General features: G+C 39.3%; 1 protein-coding gene across 1 annotated transcript in view; it reads left to right on the forward strand.

The window, feature by feature from the left end:
- Nucleotides 1–12,822, forward strand: part of AHI1 (Abelson helper integration site 1) — a 103,998-nt gene extending 91,176 nt beyond the window's left edge. The window contains exons 25-26 of the mRNA XM_019472650.1: nucleotides 7,269–7,348; nucleotides 11,622–12,822. Of these exons, the coding sequence (XP_019328195.1) occupies nucleotides 7,269–7,348; nucleotides 11,622–11,856 (315 nt within the window). The 3' untranslated portion in view covers nucleotides 11,857–12,822. The remainder of the gene's footprint in view (nucleotides 1–7,268; nucleotides 7,349–11,621) is intronic.
- Nucleotides 12,823–20,842: the final 8,020 nt, after the last annotated feature.

Consider the following 20,842-nt stretch of genomic DNA (forward strand, 5'->3'; position numbering starts at 1 on the left):
CTGGCTGCTCCAGTGCTGTTTTCAGGTTCCTTAAGCTGAAGGCAGAAAAGACAGGAATTCAGATAGGGTTCTATTAGAAACCAGAATTTGGGTTTTGCAAAATTTCGGCAAATCAGAGACATTTCAAAGTCAATAGTGTGTCTCTTTTTTTTTGCCAGAAATGTTTTGCTGTCTATAAAATCTTGTCAATATGTTTTATAATTTACAGTGGCCTACCACTCACTATATAAAATGCATCTAATTGGATTCTGAATGTTAATTACTCAATTCTACATATGTGAAAATAGCGGGAAGTAGTAACAGACATAAACAAAACAGTAATTTAAAATGTCCATTGATAGTGTAAGAAAATATTCTTTCTAGTATATGTATCTTTGAAAAATGATGTTAAGGTGTAAAATAATGACCGTAAGTATGGAAAGAATAGGGTTATCTTCAAGAACTACATTATTATTGCACAATTTGAATAATCTACCCAGAGATCATAAAAACTTGATTCCATATGTATTTAAACAATGTTTGGGATTATCACTGTTCACATAAATAATTCATGTTCTCACTCTTCCCCTAGAGTAGGTTGTTGTCAGACTTTCTGAATAGTTAGCCTAGCGTGTCTGAAACTAACCTGCCAAGCAATTGATGCTTTTCCCCGGGCTTGAGATTTTTCTATGTGGGTGTTTCTGTGGGCTCAAAAATTATTTTTATTAGATCTAAAAATTTTAAAAGCATAGAAAACTTGCTCAAAAATACTTCCAAAAATACTAGCTAGAAATTTTTCTATTAGTTTCATCAAAAACTTTCATTTATAGTTGGTGCTGTTTCTATTTTCTCCTTTAATATGGTACCCTTCTTCAGGTTACTGGGGAACACTTCAGTGACTGATTATCTTTTAGGAAGAGGAGGGACTAGGAAGATGTGATAATGTTAATGAGGGAAACATTGAAGAATTAATAGAATGGAACTGTTGCGGTGAATAGAGCTGAAGACTTTCAACACGTCATGAAGTGTGTTCATTTTCAAGGTTTACAGAGGTTGCAGACCCACAAAAATGTGATACTCAATTGAATTAGAATGTATTATAGCGAAGTTTGTAATTCTGGGCTTCATTTGTGCCTAATATGATTACAGATCTTTCTTTCTAAAGGCATTGATACCTGGGCTGAAAGAAACTATGCTTTTCTAGAATCAGTCAGCAAAGCTGCTGTGTGGTCTTCCACATAAACTGTTGAATAGGCATTATAAAATAGAGACATCTTTGCAAATCCTACTTTTGAAATAGTAATTACTTTGATTGTTCTTGAAGAAATCCTTCTTCTGAAGGAAATGTTACTATGGTACCATATACAAGGAATAGACCATTTTCCTTAAACGTTACCCGATACTACCATAGTTCACCTTTTTACTTCTGTAGCTTCCTATTTTTAGATATTCTGTTTTCCCTTTAAAATGCAGTTTGTACTGTTCAAGTTGAATTACTCTCTCTTAAGTATGTGTGGTGCTACTTTATTTGTAAGCTGGTAGCTCTTTCTTTTTCAACTCCAAAACCACCTCTGTGGTTCCTAATGTGTTCTGTCTCAAAAAATGTCTATAGTATTATTTGAGTCACAGAAAGAAAAGGTATCTGGTTTATAAGCGAATAAATATATATATTGCGAAAAAAGAAAAGATGAAGTGACATCCATAGTCATTTGCTCTAAGTGACTGGTCTGTTTAAAGATAGGAAGAATCAGGCTGGGCCCCTGAACTGGTCAAGCAGAACCAAAAATACTATTGAGGGACACCTATTATTAAGATAGCTCTCAGGAGCAAGGTAACTTCTCTGTCCCCATTGTTTTCTTCTTGGGTCCTCATAGCCTCTTTCTGAACAGGATTGAACTATTTTTATGCAAATTTTAATGCAAAGCTGTAACCACAGATAAATTCCCAGAGGCCAAGACTTCAAGACTGAAGACAGCTGTTCTAAACCATAGTGCTTCAGTCTGAAGTATCTTGTCTCCACTCTTCCTCCTCTTTCTTTTGCTGTCCCTCAAATAGTCATCTAGTTGATTTGATTTCCGAGATGCACTATTTGTCAGTGTTGAGCCATGACTGCAGTTTTCATGCACCAGATTTCCTGCTGGTCTCTCCTAGCCCTGAACAGGCCCAGGATTTTGCAGTTTCGAAGACTAGACAAGGCAAAGTCCTCTCTGCCTGTGGCTCTGGCATTCATGGATGGAGGAGCTCGTGAGTGTTGGCTTAGTCCTAAACACTACAGTAGTTTAGCTGTTTTTTATGGGAAAGATAGACATTCATGCCAATGCCTCTGTTGTATACAAAGCCACGGTTCTGCTAGATGCTTGCAGCTAAATTAATGTTAGATATAAGGGTTACAGTATGGTGAATCTGATTTAGATAGGCTTGTTCTTTAAAAACACTAGAGAGGGGAAAAAAGCAATAATAAGTTAATTGTATTTTAAATAGCAAGGTCATGGCAAAAGAAATATATGTAATTCCACTAGCAAAGCTCCCTGCCAGTTGTTCATTTAATGGGGAAACGTGTGGAGGGGTACAGAATAGCAGGAAAGAAAATGATGCGTGTGGTGTGGTATCACAGCATTTCTCCCAAACTTGACTCGTTAGAACAGTTTTGACAGGAGGCATCAACGTGGTTCTGGGGAGTTAAGTATATTGCTATAAATCTTTTATCCGTGGACTGTGTAATAGAAAACAAAATACAAACTTAATACTGAGTTTAACATCCTAGAGACTAGTCTGAAAAGACACAGAGACATGTTTGTTCTTGCCGTCTGTGATCCAACAAATCTTTAATTAGATCAAATTTTGTAGAAATAGCTTCTCTGGGAGAGTTCCCTTGTGCAGAGTAGGCTACAGAGCAAGTGCATTTACTTCCATGTCTTTAATCACCTAAATAACATTGCCTGCACCACTCCATTCTGTCCATCTACCTCTTAGTCTATCAGAGTACCTCTGCAGACCATCAGTCTTAGAGACAATTCTGCACAGCCTAGAGGAAAGCACTACCAAAGATGTAGACTTGGGATGAGACTTTGTCCCTGGTATTTCCTTTAGATGCCTTCTGCTTCAGGTTTTGCTATGAATTGCATTCTGATACGTATGATTGTTTCCACAAGTTGCACAGGGATGGTTTAGTGCTTGACTTACTGCTGTGGATTCTACAGCAGGGGTCAAGAACTGAAATGCTTTTGTGTATTTAGCCTTTAGTTGTTTTACCTTGGTTGCTTCTTATGTGGCAACACTGAGACAATATTAAGTATCAAAAAATTGAGGCCAAATGAGCTGTAAAGCAAGTAAATCTTCTAGAAAAGCAAAGTATATATTTTATTGCAATTTTTATTTTTATGATAGTAAACAAAGCAAAAGAAACTTCAGAAAATCTAAGCTTCTACAGTTGACATGAACTGATGTTCTCCTCTCCTTCTGATGGGCTGTATCTTTCAAAGGATGGAGAATTAGAATATGGCAACAAAATTGAACACCGTTAGTGGCACTGTACAAAGGAGCTCATACTTTGTACGGTGTTCAGTATTTGTTCTTGTGAACAGAAAAGTTCAAGATATTCATAATAATTATCTGACATTAATTTTTTTCTTTAAAGCAGACAGCGCCCTAATAATTCTGTATTAATATTTAAGCTGTGAAATCTGGAATAATTTAATAGCTAACATTGTATCTGTTACAATGCTAGGTTTGCTGAATCTTAGTACAGACACAGTGACAATAGTGCAGAGCTGTTTGGAGCTTCCTGTGAGATCTGCCCATGCATGACAAGAGGTCGAGAGGTTTAGCAACAGGGAAAGAAGGGATCAACAGCCTCTTCAGCCCCTCCATGCTCTAGAATTCTGTGGCTTGCTCCTTACATTAGCATATCCTTGATGCATTCTCAGTGTCTAAGCGTTACCACTACCTCCTTAGCCACATACCTCCTGCCTGTTTCCCCAGGCTCCACTCACTCATTCACTGTGCTCCTCCTGCTGCTTCATCCCCTTGTTGCACCAGCTCCTGCACCGCCTTCTTGCATCTGCCGCTGACCCTACTTGTTCCTTCAGTACTGCTACTGCTTACTCACATCACTGGGATGGGAAAAATAGTTCAAGGAGTGGGCTGAGGGACGCAAAGCTATGTGGGATAGGGAAGAGAAGGTAGTGGCAGTGAGATCTGCTTCAAAAAGATCTAGCATCTAGTTCTTGTCTCATTACATACTTGAAAGTTTGTAGGTAAGAAAGGTATCATACTTGAACTGTACTCTGGAGAATTGGGAGTCTGTCCCTACAGACCCTAGGAATTCTCATTAGTTGCTATGTCAGGTGAACACAGCTATTCCAAGATAGTCTGTAATAGTGTGCTTTACTTCCCTTGGTGTACCTATACTGAAATGCTGTGCTTGAATATATGAAGGCCTATGTGATGAGTAGTTTTTTAAAACTGATCATAAGAACCTTCAGTTAGGCAGCTTAATTTAGCAGGTACTTCAACCTTCCAACTGTACAACAAGGATAATTTTCTGTGTTTTGGTATCTGTAAGTATTAAAAAAAATTAGTCTGTTTTTTATAAGAGAAGTCAGTCTTCTATAGTGGCGCTTAAAGGAATTCTACCAAACTGTTTTGGAAAGGTCCATATTTGATTATAATATTAGTACAATATAACAGATTCTGTTATATTTACTCAAGGAGGGTAAAAACCTAGTTCAACATCATTTACATAGGATTTTCAGAAAAAGATTTTATTTTGACTGCAAGCAAAGCGAATTCATGATTGTGTATGGCAAGGAACAGCAAGGTTATGAATGCTGAAGGAAGTATTAATTACTTAGTCATTCCCTTTATAGCACTCCCTTGTATTTTCATATCAGTGGCATTATATTTCCTTCTTTTGTGTTTACTTTTACCATTGACTTAGTCTCAAGTTTATTACTGTATTAACAAGGATTTTGTGTGTGAAGTAGAAGATTTTTCTTCCTAGCCCCACCAATGCTACATTATTATATTCTAATAGGCTGACTTTTGTTTAAACTAATCCAGCAATCTGTGTTATTTCAGCAGACTAATTCTAATGACTAATGTTTGAACGTGGTGATTGTGGGCAGTGTGCTTATATGAATTCAATAAGTCAATGGGAGCTTGATCCTGTTTCTTCTAAGTCAGCAGAAAAATAATATTGAACTAACAAAGTAAAACTAGGGAGCAGGACCAAGACAAAAAAGTTCAATTTCATTCAGCTACTAACACTGACTAGATGTTTTTTAATTAATTCCATTTAGAGTTTAAGAAGGTAATTACACTGTTCAAGGCCTAAAAGCGTTTGGGAGATACGGGTTCTGGTTCCAATACAGTCTTCATTTGTGTGTGCCAAGACAATTTTCATCTGTGCCTCACTTTACCTTGAATTAAAATTGGACAATTGGACTTGACAGGGGAATGTTAAGTTTTATTCATTAGGGCTTTGAAATCTGTGATGGATAAGTTTAGTGTCTGAAAACAAAGTTTTTCCGTTCCATTTTAAAATACCAAAACTAATGCTTAAGTGATAAAAAGAACTGCTGTGAAGCAACCCTCTATTTTTTCTCTGTTTAAGTTAAATGTGGGGGAACCATGGTACACCTTGTCTGTGAGGTCACACAAAATGAAATAAGCAACTGGCAGACTAGAGGGTCAAGAACTAATTTTTTTCTTCCCTGTTGCTTCCAGAAAGCTCTTGTTGACTTTGTGGTTACTTTTTTAGATGCTGTATTGTTGTTAGGCACTCCAGAGCTGCTGAATGATACTCCATTCCTAATACTGCTTGTTTTTAACTGGGGTTTTAGAGACAGTAATGTCAGTAACTGGCTGTTTCCTGGAGCAATTCAGGCTGATAGCAGAACATTAAACATCTTATTTACAAGCAGATAAGTACCTCTGTGCTTGGCAGAACTGGATGGGCTGATATTTTTAACACTAAGGATATTTGAGAAATTCAGAAACAATGTAGTAGGTTTTGCTTTAGGCTGGCTATGAATCTGAAATTCAACTAACAGTCTTAAAAAATCATAAACATGGGCCAAGTTTTGAGGGTTGAGTTAGTTTCAAGCCCATTCCTCTCCTTTACTCCCTGAAAAAATTGTATTTTTTGGAAAGTACCAGGCCTAATCTCTGCCTCCCTTCTCTGGCCTAGGGCTCCTGTATCCTGAAAGAGACTTTTTCTCCAGCTTTCCAAGGTCTTCATAGGAACCAGTTCCCACTCTCACAATGCCTGCCTGGATATAACTTCTGTTTTTCTTTCACGCATGCTGTACCAAACGGACACTTAAAGAACATAGCCATCCTGTTAACCTGAACTAGAGATCTGCAACAGTTTTTCACTGACAGCATTGTGATACTAGGTCTGAACCTACAGTGTGCTGCACTGCTTTCCACAGCTTTTCTCCTTGGTTGTGGTGCTCTGGAGGCCTGAAGTTCCTGGCTGGATGTGTAGTGTATGCCTGGTTCCAGAAGAGCAAATTTTGAGTGAGACATAAGGCCTACCAGTTGTGGTTGTGTTGGCTTCTGCCCTCCAGGAAAATGAAACTACATGGGTAGTTACCAGGTATTTGTGAACAGCCTGGAAGAAGGCAGAGAAAATAATCTGTCCCTGAAGGCGGTAAACCTAGGAAGGGCACACACATTTCCTTATGGGAATTCTTGCAGTAAGTATGAGACTTGTTAGAATTAGAAGAGGTTTGTTTATACAGGGAGCGAGTTGCATAGAGACCCACTAATTACATTGGAAATTAGAGAATTTACTTAAACTTTTCCAGGTTTGTTTGGTTCGTTGGTTTTAGCCGTGAATTATCAAGTAACCTGGAGTGATTTGAACTGCTTTTGACTGAAACTTTCAGGGTTAAAAAATAGACAGGTTTCTCTTGTTAAAGCTATGTAACAAGATGGCTTTTTATCATTCTCTCTTTACGCATGCAGTAGCAGAAATAACTTAATTCTTTACAGACCATGTGTATTTTAAGCTTACTTCAAGCAGATTAATAACCTCTTGTTTCTACACATACCTGAAAACTGTCTTTTATTTGCAAGTAGGTTTTTGGGTTTTTTTTAAAGCAGGGTACTGTTTCCTTGTTTGTAACCACATAGGAGTTAACATTTTATGGCTGATAGACATTCTTTTTCAAACGAGGTATATTCTCTCCTTATTCAGGAAGCTGGTGGGTTTTCTATGTACATGTGTTGGCCCTATTGTCTGTCGTCTTTTTACCTTCCTGCTTTTTTTTTTTTTTTTACAGATGTCACCAGTCATCAGTAAGTCAGGGGACCTAAAATTTAGCTTGGAGCATGACACAGATAAAGACTCACCTGCAACACAGTAAGCAAGAAATACTTAAAACAATTTGCAGTTTTATTTCTACAACTGCTGTTAGAAAACTGTGAGAAATGTTGGAAGGGTTATTTTGTTTTAGCAAGCAAAACAAGAAGTTAGCTTTAGGATATTCATTCCAAAAGTGCTTCACACCTGAAATATGAAAGAAATAACAGTTTGTATATATGTATACACATATGCATACACACACTCTCTCCCCCGTGAAAGAAATAACAGTTTGTATATATGTACACACATATGCATACACACACTCTCTCCCCCAAAAAGAGCAAGGACTATAATGTACATGAGAATCAAAACTCAGGGATATGGGATTGCCCTGTGGCATCCCTTAGCTATGTATTAGGCTTTATTACTACAAACTGCAAACTATTTTTGCACCTTCTAAAAATTAATTAATATAAACTGCAAAAGGTTGTCACATGCTGAGAAGATGCAAGCTACCATCTTTGATTGTGACACTTGCATTTTTTAAAAATCGTATGTATTCGTTGTGTGAAAGCTGTAAGCAGATAAGTTCTCAACATTTTGAACAAGAGCTTCCACAATATCTTCAGCTATTGCAACCATTTATACTTCAAAAAATACATCTGAAAATACTTCCTGTGTTTGCCATTACAAGTATCTGTTGTCTAAGCAAAGTTATTTCACTGATTGTTTTCCAGACTGGTCCCCTCCTGATATAAATAATCTGTGCATATACGGTGTAGATGCAGATACATAGCTAATCTTAACTTACCTTTAGATCTTAATTTTCTGTCTCCAGCTGTATCTAGATTTGAAAATAAATTGTGAGTGGAAAGTTTAACCCTCATGTATGATGAGGAATGGGCTGTATAACTACACATTGACAGAATTCAGCGTTGAATTTTGGGCATAACTATTCTGATAGGATGTACATTAAGGAAGGAAATGCCTTAGAGGCACAGTTACTGTGACAGTTGATACAGTCTGTTAGAAGCCAGTATCAAAAATTTGGTATGACTCAAGTCCATTGGTAGAACTACAGGAAACAATTATTTTGAGTGACCTTTCCAGGGCATGCACTGAAGAATGTGGGACCACAGATTTAAAATGTGGAATCACAAATGATTTAATAATATTCAAGAATTTTGAGTCATATCAAATGTGAAATACTCATTTTAATGGAAACTAAGGCTGTCCTGAGAAGAGGTCACACTGAAGTGTCGTGCTGAAGAAACAGAGCCCCAAAACCACTTTGGTTATGTTTCAAAAAGATGAGAGCAGACACCTACGTGCCTGAGTGACTGGAAAGTAACTCCTTCCTCCTGACCTATAGGGAGCAGGAGCATCATGGAGATGCCAGTCTGAAGTCATGCTTCATGTCATTGCTCTCCCATCTGGGCAAAGAGCCGTGTTGCAGGGCCTCATTCACAAGCTTTCAGGGTACCAAGCCATTTATGCCTGATCATTAGTGAAGGATGCCATGAGGTAGCGTTTGATGCTATACTTTGTCAGGGGAGAACTAATTTGAAAGGGAGGAAGACAGACATGTCAGTACTACACAGTGCTGTATTTTCTTTCCATGTACAGGACATTCTAAGCTTTATTACGTTTGCTGCATTTGTCCCCAGTGCTTGTGTTTTGTCTGACGTGGAGAGGGCAGTTTTCACTGCATGTTTTAAGATCAGAATGCAAATCTGAGTAATGTCTATTCCTGATGTAAAGCTTGAATGTGAAAGTATGTACTTTGCAAGCTCTTCCATAAACTAGAACATAATGAAATGTGGTTCACTTGTCTTTCTAATTATAGCAGTGACTGCCCATACCAAGTTTTTCTCAGAAGAGGCTATAAGTTCTTGCCTTATTTTGAGAGCTAGAAGAGGGAAGGATCTTCTGGCATTTCTGATGCCAGTAGTTTGAAAGACACTTCCATATTTCTGTTTATAGGCTATCTATATAGTACAGATTAGATAATAAAGCATCTCGGAAACAGGGCTGCATATTTTTTGTGAAAACTCTCACTTCTTTGTGCCTGAAACCATGACCTGCAGGGGCTGTGACAGAACTGTAGTTTTCTTGTTCGCTGCAGTTGATGTGTCTTGAAATAACCTTTAAAAATGACATGCATGCAAGTGTTGCGATCTTAACTGGAAAAGTTTTCTATTTTAGCATCTAAAAGCAGTATCAACATGACTTGAGGTCCACTCCAGTCTGTACTTAAATAGTTGCTCCACCTAAAACATTCTGTTGCCTTCCTGTTTTCTGTGAAAATACACTTAATATCCATGTCACATGCTAGTATATAATAGGAATTATGCAGTAAATAAACTTCGTAAGAATCAAGTGAGATGTGGTTGCTAAGTATGCACTTGCACTAAGGAGAAGTGAAACTATTAGCACCTGCACAACTCACTATACCTTTCTTTGAGCCTCTGAATGAATGTTTGCTGTTTTGCCTATTAGAACAGTATTCATTATGGCCACAATACGTGCTGTAAAAGAAAGTGAATGGCAAGCCCTTATCACATGTCTATCTTTCAGAATTTCTGGATGGAAAATACAGTTTTGCAATAGGAAAACAAATTTTATCCAAGGTGGTAGCAGATTTTTATCTTAGCCAAGCAGTTAACCTATCTTCTGCAGACTAGAAGAAAGAGAGAAATGTCCATATAATAGATGCTAAGTGAACTAAGGTTTTTATCTAAGTATCTCAAAGATTTGATACATCATCGCATCTGATGTTCAAATAATAAAAAGATGAAAACTACTTCTCAAAATTTGAGTAGCTTTATACTGCAAATCTGCATAGTAGCCTCACCCTTCAAATATTAATGATTAGATACTATTTGTCAGTACAGACATTATCTCCTAAGATACATTCCCGTTGTACAGTTTTGTTGAGCTACACTAGGTAGTGCTCTCTGCATAAATTTACAAGTGATTACGCATCAGACCCAGCTGAACACTCAGTTTGGTAGATTGGTACTTATGTTACTGATTAATTACGATTTTGTACCTCGCTTTCCTCATGCAGCAGTACTTCTCAAATTGTTCCAGGAATCCTAACACAGAGGGTCTTAAACTCCAGAATGTTTTCCTTCAGGATGTTTCAGTATTAGAGCTGCAGCAATTCATGTATTCATGAATACACAATTTAGCTTAAAAAAAATTCAAACTACAGGCAGATAGTCACCACTCCATTAGCAAGGCTGATGTGTAAACATTTTCATCTATAAAACATGATTACATTAGGACAGTATCACCAACAGTAGTGTTCTTGCAGCACCCTTTTTGGGGAAACTTCACACATCTCATTACATTCTTTAGTCTTGATTCATCCACTTGCGTATCTGTTTCAGCAGCATTCAACGTAACAGTTCTGGTCACAAACCAAGACCTCTTTGTCCTAGACACAATACAAATTTTGAGCAAAGACAGTACCTGTCCTTGAAAGGTTACAGTCAAAGTATTACTACGTATTTATAGTTAAATAAAGTTACAACTTCTGTCAAGAGTGGGAATTCATGGTAGAAGTGGTGTAACATCTGCACAATCCCTGGCATCACCTGCAAGACCAGTCTGATTCCCTTGTTAAAGGCACTAGCTGGGAAAGACACAGAAGCTTAACTGATGCTTCTGGCATTGTATGAAGTCTGATAAGCATGAATAGACTTTAGAGTGATTTCTGATTCTAGAAATCTGTCATAGTTCAGGTAAATTAAAATGCAAAAACTAATCTTAGGCACTTTGCCTGCCTGTCTTATTCTTGTTGAATAAATAAACCAGGAATCTCTCTTTAATTGCAAGTATTTTGGTGTTTGAGCTTAGGAAAGAAAAAAAAAAATAATTTGTATTCTAATTACATCTGTTGACTATTGATCAAGACTAGCTGATTTTTAAGATCATGAGCAGTTTTTTCAAAGCAATGCTATGATGTGTTGAAAAGCAGACTAGTGGAGTGGTCCCGGGGAGGAGACTGGTAATTTGTATTTTCTAATTACATCTGTTGACTATTGATCAAGACTAGCTGATTTTTAAGATCATGAGCAGTTCTTTTCAAAGCAATGCTATGATGTGTTGAAAAGCAGACTAGTGGAGTGGTCTCATATTTTGTCTTCATGTTTTTTCTGTCTTTGTTCTGCTGTGGAACGGTAGTTTTTGTAGCTGTTTCAGCATTGTGCTCAAGGGGGACAGGCAGACAATTGCTCTAACACATCAGCTGTGGATGGAAAAAGCTCTAAATTTGGGCTAACTTTGTGTTTCTATCGCTCTTTTTATATCCACCTTCCTCTAGAGGTGCAAAGAAAAAGAAGAAAAGGATACAGAAGAACAAGATAGAAAATCAGCACAACTTAATGGGTCTCGATACTCCTGTATCATCAGTTACAGCTAATGGTGTTGAAAATGAACCTACAGCCCATGGGGTGGAATTGAAGAAGAAGAAGAAGAAGAAGGCAGTGAGAGGCTCAAACTTGGATGGAAATGGAAAGACAAATATTGCCTTTGAGCCTGAATGCTATGACGTATAGTCATAATTTAATTCTAAGTACTGGTGTGATATTTGCTATGCACGTTGAAGGTTGCAACTATGATCTCACTTCTAGGATTAACAAGAAACAAAGCAGTTAAAATACTCAAATATGCAAAATGGCACTAGTTGTGACTTAGCAACGGTTTAAACCTGTTTTGCAAGACTTTCGCCCTGGGTTCCATGAAATCAACAGAACTTGAATGTTCAGATCCTCATGGGACCAGTAAAATCTGAAACCGACTTAATATTTCATGAGAAGCCCACTGACAAATACAATGTTAACCTATTTAATATCTGATTACACCTTAACTTAGGCTAAGCAGGCATTTCTGTAGACTGTAGATCAATCCATTGGGACCGGAGAATAGAGTGAAAAAGTGTGATCTAGAGCAAAACAAGCCCAACCACTACCTAAGTTACTAAATTAGCTTTTTAAAATGTGTTGTAAGTAAAATAGAGGAGTGTTCAGAACGGTAAAATACCAAAGGAATGCTGACATTACAGTGTACCTGAAAACATAAGCTTGTTAAAAATATGTTCCTGACATCAAATATTCACTTGGACTGCATTTTGCAGCTCTGAAGCGAATTGTTGAGTACTAACGCAACTACACTGTCTTCAGTGGGACTACTCATGCTTACCAATGTAAATAAGTGTTGCAAATTCCAGGCAGTTACATTTTTCAAATGAGGTTTTCTGCACATAATAAAGGTGCGTGGCAGTGTTGTCAGAGTTCCTGGCTGCTTTGGCAGCAGTCTTGCCAAATATACTTTCTTTTGTCTGGATGAAATATGTCATATCCAACTGTGCTGTTTGTTTTATTTGTAGTCCTTATTCACTCGTAAGTGTCATCAATCTATTTTTTTACTGGAGTATTATGTTGTGAACTTTTACCAATGACTTCACTAATTATCTACAGCGCTAAATAATTTATGTTTTATATTAAAGGAAACACTTTCTATCAGTTAGTGTTGGTATTTTTTCTGGCTGATGATGTCCAGTTTATTTTTACTCTGCTAGGAAATTCTTCCTCCTCCCCCTCTGAAGCAATAAATAACATAAAATTAGAAAGCCCTTATTTAGTAGACAGGGCACTTGATTCCATTAAAAAAAGAAGTGAGAATAACAATGTTGGGCACTGATGTGTGAAATGCACCCAGATGCAGAGGACTAGTTGCTATATATTGTAGTATCTTCCCTGCACATGTTTTAAAGCCAGAAAAATCTGTAAACTTGTTTCTTTTGCGTAAAGCATGGCAACAAATACTCTTTTTCGGCCACACTGGTGGTAGTTCTTTGCTAACAGTGCTAGCTTTGCTTTGCCTAAAGCATGTGTATGGAGTTCTCCCCTAAATGGGACTGTGTATGTGTACTAGAAACTTACTAATGTCTCTTTCCCCAGTCCGAGGTGGTGTAAAATTATCTTAGTCCTGGGACTGCCTGATTCTAGCAAGGCTCCTAGCCTCTTATCTCTCGGCTTTTGCAACATATTCCAACTCCTCATTCTGTGTGACGTGGGATTTAAAGATTGTATAAAAGAGAAAAATCTCAACATCTTACGTTTCTTAAAATGTCCTCGGTCACATTTAAAATAAGGGCAGAGCGTGACATCAGGCTCCACGTCAGGGAGAGCTGAGCAGTAGCCAAGATCTGGGAGCTCATTGGAAAGCATTGTAAAATGTTAATTTGGCATTGTGGACACTGAAGACAGAAATAACACTTCAGATAAACACCACGGAGAGATGGTAGTTCTAATCAAAGGCACAGCACCTCCTTTCATGCTTGCGAACTAGGGCTCCAATTATGTTCACTGCTCTGAAGCTGAATAGAGCCGCTTTGCCACACTTTCCAAATCGAGAGGAGAGGCAGCAGTAGTGTCTTCCAAGGCACAGTTCCAAATAACAATTAAGCAGAAGGGATCAGATAAGAGCCAAACATGAAAATGCAGGGAGCTGAAAATAAACTTTTCATAATGTTTTCTTGTAATTGCAATAGCTTTTGTTTTGGTTTTGTGTTTTTTTTCCTCCCTACCACATGGTTGGTTAGAGACTTCTATTGCTTTATACCATGTCACTGTGGCACTAGAGTGTTCTGCATTCATTTAACAGAAAATGAACAAAAAGATCTGAAATTTAAAAAAAGTCTAAGTGATCCTTCGGTGTTAAAATTAGAACCTGCAGACGAAAATCTCTTCACAAATTATTAACGTGGCATAATAGCAAAGCAAGTTTTTACCTTTTATTCAGAAATATGGCCGATACATTCATTTTAAGAAAAACTGCTTTTCTCTTCAGTGTTAGTAGATTCTTTATTCTTCAGACATTGCTGTTGGGATTTTAAACTTACAAAAAAGGATAAAACTTTTAAACAGTTTGGATTAAGGTAATGGTTTAAAAAGAAAAAAGTTTTTAAATGAAACTTTATATAATGCCTCTTGTTTCTGTGTTAATGCAACCTACATATTTTTAAAAATCACTTTAAAATGAATATTGTGTACATTTTCTGAAAATTATCCAAGTATTTAAAGGACTTAAATTTCAGTGGAAGAAAAGACTTCCAGAAGGATTCTGATTGCCTACCGAAAATTTTCCTCCTTTTTTTTTTTAGTTGAAGACCTACATTAAGTATCCTAAAACATGAGTGCCCTGCAAAATTGCTCCCTGAGGCATGAATTAAAATACAAGAGTTATAAAAGTCTATTTGAAGAGTTTTTAGAGGGTGATACAAGTTCATTGCTGGAACAAAGCAGATAAAACCTTGTTTAAAAAAGGGTAAATATTAGATATTTATAACTGCCTGGTGATAACAGCATAGTCGGTCTTTCATTGTTGTGGTGTTTTTAGGTTTTGTGTGTGTGGTTACAACATACAGTTCCCATTACATTTTTATGATATGGCCGAGACGCCAAGAACAATGCATAAATCGGCAAAATAGAACAGAATGGATGGCACGTTTTTCCTGTGTTTCCCAATAGCCATCAGATTGCACTTAGTTTTTTCCCTAAAATAATTTGAGGAACAGACATCATAAAACGCAGTAAGTGTATTTGTAGCATCACTTAATTCAGAAGGCAGTAGGGGACGGATCACAGTCAAACAAGGGCTAATGAGAACACAGAGGAACATGACAACTGAAAGTCTCTGTTGACTAGTGAACTAAATCGGCCGGCTGGACCCGATTGTCTGATGGAGAATTGAATGTCAGGATCATTTAGGGTTAACAATGGCCCATTACAAGCAAAAGCAGACAGCTCTGAAAAATAGCCAGCATGGTAGCCGTTCTGCAGGGACCGTCGATACAAACTTGATAATGAGGCACTTCATTCACTGCATCCTTCTGCTCTAATTACTAAGGTGAATAGGAAATACTTCATTTAAGGCGGGAACAGACTAAAGCAAAAACACTTGTTTGGTAAACACAAAGGGTGGTGGGGTTTTTTAATGATCCTTTTCTAGCACGTATGAAATTAGTATGTATGCAGTGCAGCCTGTTTTATGGATGTGGAAATTGGGAGGGGATAGAAGTATTTTCTGAATAGCGGAGGGAGGCTAGAAAGGTTCACGTTCAGGTTTGTACTGTGGGGTTTTTCCCTTAGCATTCTGTCCAATGACTGTCCAGAATGTTTTGGACAAATTAATTTATGGATGTACACCTGCACTTGTAAAAACATACTGTGTTAGTTCAAGGAGTTTTATTGCTTGGAGTATAAAATATGTGCATTAGGAACAAAACTGCTGCATGTAAGGAATAGAAACGAGAGGAGGTCTGAGAGAGGGAAATAAGCAACTTGAGAAGAAAACTGCTGTCTGGGGGAGACTTGCAAGAATGTGGCAATTAGAAATTGGAACTTAAGAAGAAGGAACAGAAGATGGTGAGAAGGCGTGTTATAGCAGAGCTTTGGTGGCTTCAGTCATGTTCTTTAGACTTTAGAGATTAAGATATTTAACCATTTCACTTTTTAATACATTTAAGTTTTGTGCCATTTACAGGGGCTTTTTGGATGAACTCCTAGAGCCCATGAGGAATATTCTCCTGTGGTCTCTCCAGTAACTTGGTACTGTCCTAACTCTGAGCTACAGCCTGGAAAGGTCCGTATCATCCATGGCTCGCAGTGCTGTTGGGATGGATGAAGCTTTGGTTCCCTAATTTCTGGCACAGGTCTTTAGAGGGCACCTTTATAGTTGTTGTCTGTTGCAATACGCACCTCTGCCTTGATTCAGTCTGCTCCAGCCTCTTCATTCGGCGCAAAACAGCTAGGGCAGAGATAAGAATTTCACACCAAGCATCGAGCTGCTGTTTTGAACATTAACTATCATATGATCCTTTTCTTACACGTAGATGCGTTCTACTCACAGTGGTTTTGGCAAGTTTTGTCCTTTGTTCAGTCTGTTGTATGCCGGTCGCTTGCCACCTTCCCCTTCAGAAGGGTCTGTTTTCCAGCAGCGACATGTATATGTAGAGTCCCGGTCCTGCAAACTGCTCGGAGTAGATGGACCCCTATACTCAAAGCTCCAGCAAAGTCAGCAAGGATTAGGCTTTCAGCAGCAGCATCACAGCTGTAGTTTATACGTCAGTGTACACTAACTTTAAAGACTGGAAAAATATTTTCTAGCTTGCACTCATAAATGAAAACGATAGCGCTCTGTTTCATCTAAAACTCCAGCCACCTGATTTTTTGTGAGAACTTTGTCAGGCCCAATGAATTTGCACTGTGTTTGGCTGTGGCAAGCAGGTTTACAAGTCCTGTCTGATGCTCAAATGCAAATACTCGGCAGAAACGGCAGATGCCACTTTTAGCGGAAAAATGTTTCCACACCGGTAAAGCGATATCAGTAAAATCTATGCTCTGAGCAGACATCAAATTTTTGTTGCACTTATATCGCCTGCACAGGCAGGGAGTATAATAAACTAGTGTGTAGCAGCTGTAAATTTTCTGAGGATTTATCTAACCACAAATACATCGAAATGGGGAAATAGGGCTATATTAAACTGTGCAAGATGCTGCTGGAACTCAGCCATTTCTGCAACATCCTGTAATTAATTTATTATGACAGGTCTGGCAAACTGAAACACCCAATACACTTGCGACAGACTGTTATGATATAGCTGCTTGAAAACTCTGTAGTCACATAAAATTCAGGTATAGCTGGAACGAAGAAAAAAAAAAAATTAAAAAAGACAGCCCAATATTATCATTATTTCTCTGAATCTAGAATTTTTTCCCAGACTCACGTTCACCAACATCATGGAGCGTCCATGGCAAAGTCAGTGCAGGCAGAGGTACTAGCTGGAAAGGAAATTGCTGCAGAATATATTGGCTTAGATCCTACTCTTCTGGGAGTCAGAAGGAGAGTTAATGAAGTTCTGTGGACATGTTCAACTGAGGAACCTCTTTTCACACGTTTTGTGAGTCAGTGCAGGCCCTAGCCATGTGTTTTGGTGATGAAATTAGTAAGTTGAGCTGAGACACTCCGTGCCGGTTCAACTTTCTTCTTGATCAGTCCGTATTTTTGCCTCTCTGCTCATGTTAAAGACACTCGGTTTTGTTTAATAATAGTGAGAGAGTTCCAGTGAAATTGTCTGTGAGTTGAAAAGAGAATTAGTACAAATTTCTCACAAATCAATTTTTTAATGTCTCTTACTGCTTAGTTCTTACAAAGGTCACTAGAGTAGGTCCTCCCTGCGTTCGACTACTTATCCTAAATTCATTGCCTCAGCTCTCAGTTAAAATGAAGAAATACTGAATTTCTTTTTCTGGGGATACCTTCAGTCTTGAATACCCTGCTATTAATCCACAGCTAAATATAGCCAATTCAGCACTGCACAGCCAAATAATTTGAAGAAAAATCCTCTCTCCCTCCCAAATTTTGATAAGTAGAATAGGTTGTTTTGCTTCCTTGCTTGTACTGTGTGTTTTAATGTACACAAGTTAAGCCTTTGCGTATCCATTGCTGCAGGTGAGCAGTGCAGGGTAAATACAAGTAGTTATCATCACTAAGCGTTACTCACTTGGCAGTGGTTTTTTATTATGGACTGTAATTGTTCCCTTAGTTCCACTTTGACATTTTTATTTTGCCATTGCATCATCAGCCATTTTTTTCCAGTGTATGTCATTAGGATTTTGACACCTTTGTATAGACACTGTACGAAGCAACTTAGTTTTATGCTCCGCATTAATTTTAGCGCTTAATGGGGATGTACAGTCATGGGTGTAGTAGTGACATCAGCCCCAGGCTCATTAAAATAAATGCTATCTAAAGCCAAGCTCTAGCAGCCTGCATAAGCCTATAATAAGCTTATATGGGGGTGGTTAATCCCCATTGTGATTTGATATAATGTCATAATGAGAAAGTGACATCAGGGAAAGGGCAGAAGGGGCAGTAAATGCGCTCTGCGGTGTGGCCGAGGGCTCCTGCCATCCCTCCTGCTTAACCAACAGCATGACCGGAGCTGGTCGGGTCATGAGGGCGACTAAAATGGCTTTTCTGTTAACTGAGGCAGAATGCTGCAGCGCAATAAGTATCTTGGGGCGGCTTTCCTCGGTGATGCGGCATGGACGTGCGCAGACAGACAGAAGGTGTGGAGCAACACGTGGCCCTCCGCTGGCTTGCTGCCCAACGAAGGGCACAGCCTTGCAGGTCCTATTGACCGAAGGAAACATCCTGGAATCAGGACTCCCGATTTAGACCCCAAAGCTCCTAATTTGTTGCCTGCATCCAAGGTTTGGATGAGAACCAGGGGGGCTGCCCCGGGGGCAGGTCAGTAGGCAGCAGGGCACGCACACTCCTCAGAGAGGGGGCACCCGGGGCATGCTCCTCAGAGCGGGGGCTGCAGGTTGGAGCTGGGCAGGGCCAGGGCTCGGGCTTCCTGCTCCCTGGGGACGGGCTCCAGTCACCGAGTCGGCACAGGGAAGTAGGGTGGAAGCTCTAGACGGTGCTTTTTGCCACATGCTTGTGTAGCTTGTGGTAGCTACAGCTGCTTTTTTCTTGCTGTTCTTTCAGTCAGGGCTAAGTTTTCTTTCTGAAAGTGGAAAAAGCCCTCAATGGCAGCTCGTTGAGTTCAGCGTCTCTGGCATTTTGCCCTTTATACTCTTTGGCAACAAAATAGTGTAAGTTTTCGGGTCATGTTTGGAAACCTGGGCACCTGGCTCTTGCTGAGCATCACTTGAGACAGTGGTTTTGGTATTGGGTTCATAGGCCAAGGGATGCAGTCTTGGCTGCCTCCAGTTAGGTCCCTGAGTAGCCTGAATTCATACTGAGAAAAGATGTCTGGTAATTCCCAGGTTCTGGTTGTTGGTCAGGTTCTGTGTGGAAGGACAGAGACCCGTGTAGACGTGGTCTAAGGTACAATTTCCTGACTGGTTTGTGCTATCATCTAGCAACAGCTTGATTCAGTTTGCTTCATCAGGAGAGCTAACTTTTTTGACAATGCTTAGCTTGGCTGGCATTTTTTCATGCCAGTGAAACAGGAGGCAATGCAGGACTAGTAATGCTGACAGTCAGGTCATACCACTACCAAAGAAGATTTCTCCTGGGCCATGAAAAACTGGGAGGTTTGGAGAAGAAAGCTGTAAGACTCAAATCCCTTTCAGCCTAAGCGATAAGTGCGCTTAGACTGGGCCTGCCACCAAAGACGATAAACCTAACGTTTAGCTCAGGTTGCTTATTCTAGGACCAAGTTTTGTATGGAGAGGAAAGAGTGACTAGTTCAGCACATTGGGGTTGACTGGTCAAACACTGTCAAGGTTCAGTCTTTTTGTAGGCTGAGGTTGCTTCACTGAGTCATTTGAACTCCGCCAGTTTCCCACGCTACTGGTCAAAACTGTCAAGGTTCAGTCTTTTTGTAGGCTGAGGTTGCTTCACTGAGTCATTTGAACTCCGCCAGTTTCCCACGCTAAGAGCAGCACTTGTAACATCTGTGAATGTTTTGGGGTATCTTTTTTTTTCTGGTTTTGTTCCTTTTTTGAATGTGTGGTAATACATATTGGAAACTTATCTCTGTATCATTGAAGAAACCTGTTCCTAATTCGTTTGAACTGTTGGTATCTTTTTCTGGAACATAGATGTCTTTTCCTAGAGCTAGAAGCAGCTAAGTTGAGATAGATACCTGCTTTCTTAGGACCTGACAATGGACTGACACAGCTTCCAAATTTGAAGACACAGGTATTTGTGCCTGAAACTGTAGCTGAACGGTGGTTAACCTCACTTGCAGAGTTCCTTTGTGACTTGCAGTTTCTTGGCAGGGTCAGGTTGAATCCTGCGAGTTGAGTAAGAGTTTAGTGAGAAAGAAAAAGAGACAAAGAGAATTTGCTTGTCATCTGAACGTGCGCAAAACCAGTGGAGAAGTGCTTAAGCGGCACACTGGTAGTCTCTTCGCTGCACGGTGCAGCAGCGTGGAAAACAGGCCCTGCTATACGCAGATTTGTAAGCAGTGGCAAATGTCACACGAGATTAAGGGCTCCTGGAAGGACACACAATTTATGGTGCCGCTCCCATTCTCCCTCCCAGCCGCCCTCAGTTCCCCGCTGGCCTCCTGCCTCCTCTGTAAAACTCCAGCTGAAATGAAGAAATGGGATGGGTGGCAGCGTGCCAGATGCCCAGGCATCAAACGCCGCTTATCTCTCTGACAGACACCCTGCTGTCCATCCCCGGGGTGACTCACTTCTTCATGCACTCATGCCTCGTGTAACTCAAAGAACTTATTCACTCCTGGACAAATTTGTGCAAATATTGATAGAGCTGCCTTGTTTTGTACCGGCCTTTTTGAAGGTTGGCTTTTTTGTTTAGGTTGGTTGGCTAGTTATTTGCCACTATCATTATAACTTCCTTTGACTAGAAAGGTGTGAGTGGAACTGGTTTTTGCTGCTTCTGTCCTAAGGCGCTGAAGTATCTGCTCTAGGGTGAAAAGCATTTGGAAATGCTTTGGAAAGTTAAATTTAAATCTATGATCTGGAATCTTAGTGCTGCCTGAAAACCAAGAAAATG

This window comes from Aptenodytes forsteri, unplaced genomic scaffold, assembly GCF_000699145.1.
Source record: "Aptenodytes forsteri isolate BGI_AS27 unplaced genomic scaffold, ASM69914v1 Scaffold82, whole genome shotgun sequence".
NCBI lineage: Eukaryota > Metazoa > Chordata > Aves > Sphenisciformes > Spheniscidae > Aptenodytes > Aptenodytes forsteri.